Source organism: Setaria viridis, chromosome 7 (genome assembly GCF_005286985.2).
Source record: "Setaria viridis chromosome 7, Setaria_viridis_v4.0, whole genome shotgun sequence".
Taxonomy (NCBI): domain Eukaryota; kingdom Viridiplantae; phylum Streptophyta; class Magnoliopsida; order Poales; family Poaceae; genus Setaria; species Setaria viridis.
In genome coordinates this window covers 22,848,833-22,853,690 of record NC_048269.2, presented here as the reverse complement: position 1 = coordinate 22,853,690, position 4,858 = coordinate 22,848,833, and the positions used below count along the sequence as shown (strand labels likewise).

Genomic DNA, 4,858 nt, shown 5'->3' with positions numbered 1-4,858 from the left:
CCGGTCGCCCCGTGGAGTACGCGTCGACGCGTCGTTTCGTTCGCGGGGGCTGCACGCCTGCACTGCACGGACGCCCCGATCCCGGCCGGCCCGGGACGGGGCAGGTTCTGGGTCAGGGGATTTGGGACGATCTCGTCGCTTTCTGCTCCAGATCCCAGTGATTCCGCCGTCACCCCAGGGTCCGGGGACACGCCGTGCGAGGAGCTGTACCCCGTTGAAACTGGCCAAACCCGTTGCTCGTCGTGCCATCGTGCGGATCATATCACATGTTAAGCTAAGCAGCGCGCATGTCGCTGAAGAAGAAAAAAGAATGGCTGGGCAAGTCAACTGATCGATCTTGGGAGGAATGGAACAGTAACGTTTCTCAAGTTCCCTTTCCCGGCCTCTTTCGAGTGCAGCCGCATGCAGTCTGCTGACAACAAGTTTCTGGCGAGATGTTCAGAGATGCATAGTTCTTACTCATGCGGCCATGCATGCAGTCTGCACACCGCAGATGCTCGCCAGTTGCCATGAACCCTGAATAAAACAGGAGAAGCCTTTCTCCCTTGAGCAATTCTTAAGATCGTGCGACAACCAATACAATAGTTAATTATCAAGCCCATTCAATCTCTAATAACGAACAAATCAACAAAAGAAGATAGGACCAAAAGAAAGATCAGGCGTGGTTACGTGAGCTCCCCTCAAGCCAACAAGCAATATCTACAAGTTCTAGTACGGATCAAGCATAGATGCAGTGAACAGCGCTCCATAGCCAGATGCAGGTGGCGCCGGCCGGGGGCGGTCACCCGAGCGTGGCGAGCCCGCCGGCGCGCATCATCTGGCGGAACTCGTGGAAGTCGACCCTGCCGTCGCCGTCGCGGTCGACGCGGCCGATCATGCGCCGGCACTCCTCCGCGGTGCGGCCCTGCTTCAGCCCCAGCGACGACAGCACCGCGCCGAGCTCGTCCACCGTGATGTACCCGTCGCCGTTGGCGTCGAACACGCGGAACGCCTCCCGCATGTCCTCGTCCGCATCCTCGCCGCCGGCTCCCTCCTCCCCGGCGCCGGCGCCCTCACCGCCGGCCCTGCCACCGTCGCCGGCCATGATGGCGCGGTAGAGCTCGCCGAACTCCTCCACGTCCACGCACCCGTCGCCGTTGGCGTCGATGCGCGCGATCATGGACGCGAGCTCGTCGCCCGGCACGGACATCCCCAGCTTGCCCAGCGACTCCTCCAGCTCCTCCCGCGTGATGCGCCCGTCGCCGTTCTTGTCGAACAGCTCGAACACGCGCGCCAGGTCCGCCGAGTCGGCCTTGCCGCCCCCGCTCCCCGCCTGCTGCTGCTGTCCCGGCGAGGACGACATCTTCTTGGGAGACGGCGGCGCGGGCTGCGGCGGCGTCGAGGGTGAGCTGGTGGTGGGCGTGATGGTGCTCTCGCGGCCACTACTCGGAAGGATGGAGGCGGGGAGGTAGGAAAGGAGGCCGCGCGGCAGGAGGGGGAGCTTGACGAGAGGGGAGGACGGTGGCATGGCGGACACCGTGTGGGCTCGGCAGTGCATTAGCTGGCTGGCTGGCTGGTGGTGTGGTACAAGCAAAGCTTTCCCATGGGCCATGGCTGTATTTATAGCACAATTCCAGCTTCTTTAACTTTCTTTCTTTCTTTCTTTCTTTCAGGAAGACAGTAAACCGTAATTGTATATCAGAAGAGCTGATGAAAGAGAAACTTTTTTTGTTTCCCCATCTCGAGTTGACTTTTGTGATGAAATGGACTCTATTATAATGTTGTAGATGCTGTAGTCCCAAAAAAAAATGGTGTAAACGCGACATGTTTTACTAGAATTCGACCGGGATGTAAGAGGTGTTGCAGTTTGCCAACCTTCTTCGGAGAAGGAATTGAAGAGCAAACATGTTTCGTGGCTAAAGTCTATATGAAACAGACGGACATGGTTTCTTGATCTTGAACCACTTGCGCTCTTGACTTGTGATGGTAGTTTGCCGGAATTATGTTTGGCCACGAAAGGATAGTCATGTCAATAAGTATATATTTTTTTTGGGAGAAAAGGCATGTGGCATGCCTGTTGCGCCCTCAACTAAGCAGAGATAAAACTTCACGAAACACCATGCTTACTATTAGTTGATGAAATATTTGTCCTTGCTAATTTTTGTTTTTTTAAGAGGCGCAGGAGAAATATTTGATGACTTGTTGCCACGTTGAAATTCACTGCACCAAATATAGCAAAAGTATTAAGGGCCTGTTTGGCATGACTCCACTCTAGAACTCCAACAACTCCAGCAAAAATTCCAGCTAAACATCCTAGCTTCAAAACTTCATGGAGCTGTAGTGCAAATAGGGGTGGAGTTTTGGAGAACCTCCTTTTCAGCTCCAAAACCAGCTTTTTTGAACCTCCTCGTGGAGCTGGTGGATAATTACCCACCAGTACCACTGGTTACAAAAAAAATGATCCGTTCTTTCCCTCCAAGACTCCCCCGCGCCCCATCTCTCCTCTCGCGCATGTTTCCTCACACGCGCGACTCCTCTGTGCCCGAGCCCCGCCGCCGGCCGCTGGAGCCCCTCCTGGCCGTCTAGCCCCACCCGAGCCCCCCACGCCGTGACTCCTCCCACACCTATTCCCTGCGCCGCCGGCCATGAACCACCCCCGCCGTCAGCCGCCGTTGTCCACCCGACCCCCACCGGCCCCATCCCCTGCCAGCCGCCCGACCCCTGGCTAGGCTGCTTCCCGTGCCGCCCCATCCCCTGCTTCACTCCATTCTCGGCGCGCGCGCAACACGGAGAAGGTGTGGGCCTAGCGTTGTGTGAGTAGGCGGGTAGATGCTCTATTCTTTTTCCTCACGGCGGGGCGATGTCTCAGTGCAGGCGGGCGGCGGACCCCGACCCCAACCTTTGCGGCGGTGGCGGACCTCGGCCTTGGCCTTTGTAGTGGCAGCGGGTGCCTCCGCCTCACTCGAATCGGCCACCACAAGATCGAATCAACGACGCGTTGTCACCCTCGCTCGAATTGGCCGCCGCATCGTCGAATCAACTGCTCGTCATTGTCATTTCCCGCCGCGCTGCCACCACAACCGCACCACCGGCCCCCATCCTAAGGAAGAAGAAGAGGGGAACAAGAGGATGACGGGTGGGACCATAAGTTGGGGGCAAGAATGGCAATTCACCTTCAAACTTCTCTTTTCTGGAGCTAGGGACACCCTCCCAACCAAACACCTCCATCAGATAGCTCCAACTCCACCCAGAGCTGGCTCCACCTGGAGTTTTGGAGTAGGAGCAGCTCCACCCAGAGTTGGAGCCATGCCAAATAGGCCAACCAGTCACAGCTATATATTCTCCTCCCTCTGACTTTAATTTTTTTTCGAACCAAAAACCTGATCGCACAACCGACAAATTCATTCCCTACTAAAAGACTTGCTGTCACGTTCATGTGTTGCCAAGCCTCCTGATTCCCCTCTTTTCAGCTCAACAACTTTGCAGAAACAATTTCAGCTTGAAATGCGCTGTCATATAGCTTTCAGCCCACCTGTAAGCCTTATTCAAATCGATCCTCTATGGCTATGTTCTCACGTCTCCGAATGACAAATGGAAGAAGAATTGAGCTCCTACCTTCATTTCCTTTTCTTTTTTTTTTTTGGGAGTGATGCTCCTGCAGGTTGGTACACCCTGATCCCTGGCGTTTCTCCCTTCTTTTTCTCGAGGAACAGGTGAGAAACATAAGATACCGATGGAAGCACAGCACTGGCCGGACCCCCACTATCATGCTGCTGCGTGTGAGGACGCGTTTTTGCAGGTAGTTGGTCTGCACTCTGCACTCTTTAAAATCCAAATATAGAGGCTCGGGCGGGGCGGGAAAAGAAAAAAGAATTGCCAAGAGAACTACAGGTCAACTGAAAGCGCGTCGAGCGTCGACTATCAAACTGCCGGCCCACGGGCCCGCCGGGTGCGGATCTCGGTCGCCGTCCGGCGATCGCTGCCGCGGCGCCTACCGTCCGATCGGGCACGGACGGCGGCCGGCGCGACAGGTGGGCGCCGCACGTGGGGCCCCGTGCGGGCCGCACGTGCCGACAGGCCGGTGTGTCGATTCCAGAATCCAGCCAGATGTGCAGTGCAGCGGCAGCTGAGCCTGGGATGGCGGGTGGCGACCGGTGAGAGATGAGAGCGAGGGCTTCACTGGATCGCAGCTCATTTTAGGCGTAGCATATGGGGTCTTTGAGATTGAAAACGGCGGCACTCGGCTGGACGTGAGCTGGGGTGGGCGTGCATGGGCTTCACGGCCTCGTAGATTAGTCCCCGTGCTGAGAATCTCTCGGACATCTAGGATTAGCATAATGCAGGGGACAGATGCTGTGCTATCAGACGATTCGATGGATCACACATCAAAGCCGTTGCATCATGTGCAATGTGCAGCAGCAGTGTAAATTTTTCCTATGATAATGCGAGTTAAGAAGGGATGGTGGTTCGAGCAGAGACTGCAGCAGCTTACCTAAATCAATCTGGCGTCAAGAACCTTGACAAAAGCGCTTGCACTGAAGTGGATAGGAACGGAACAGCACAATAGGCTCTTTTACACCGTGGTTGGCTTGCTACAATCATCAGACCACCGCGAAGTCCAGTGCCCGGAGATGCCTGTCACACGAGAGTCTAAGCAGTGGCCACTCGTCGCCGATGCTTACTGGGGACATGTATGGCCAGTTGGCCACGGCCGACAGCCCCACATTGCACACTCTGCTACTGTATGACTATCGAAACTCCGCGTCTTGTTTTCGTCTACCGGGACACCTGTTCAGGTTCCCATCCCTCCCTCCGGTAGCACATGAGGTGTGAGAAGAAGTTGAAGATGTAGCATTTTCTTCTCTCAAGCGCAATAAGA

The 4,858-nt window shown here is 55.8% G+C and overlaps 1 protein-coding gene across 1 annotated transcript; it reads right to left on the bottom strand.

The window, feature by feature from the left end:
- Positions 1–517: 517 nt before the first annotated feature.
- LOC117863043 (probable calcium-binding protein CML17) lies at positions 518–1,624 on the bottom strand. The gene has a single exon (XM_034746618.1). The coding sequence runs from the start codon at positions 1,589–1,591 to the stop codon at positions 782–784; it is 810 nt and encodes a 269-aa protein (XP_034602509.1). The 5' UTR covers positions 1,592–1,624; the 3' UTR covers positions 518–781.
- Between the last annotated feature and the right edge of the window lie 3,234 nt (positions 1,625–4,858).

Bases quoted from the DNA above. Each gene is read 5' to 3' on its own strand.
- LOC117863043 (XM_034746618.1), bottom strand. From the start codon at position 1,591: ATGGCCCATGGGAAAGCTTTGCTTGTACCACACCACCAGCCAGCCAGC.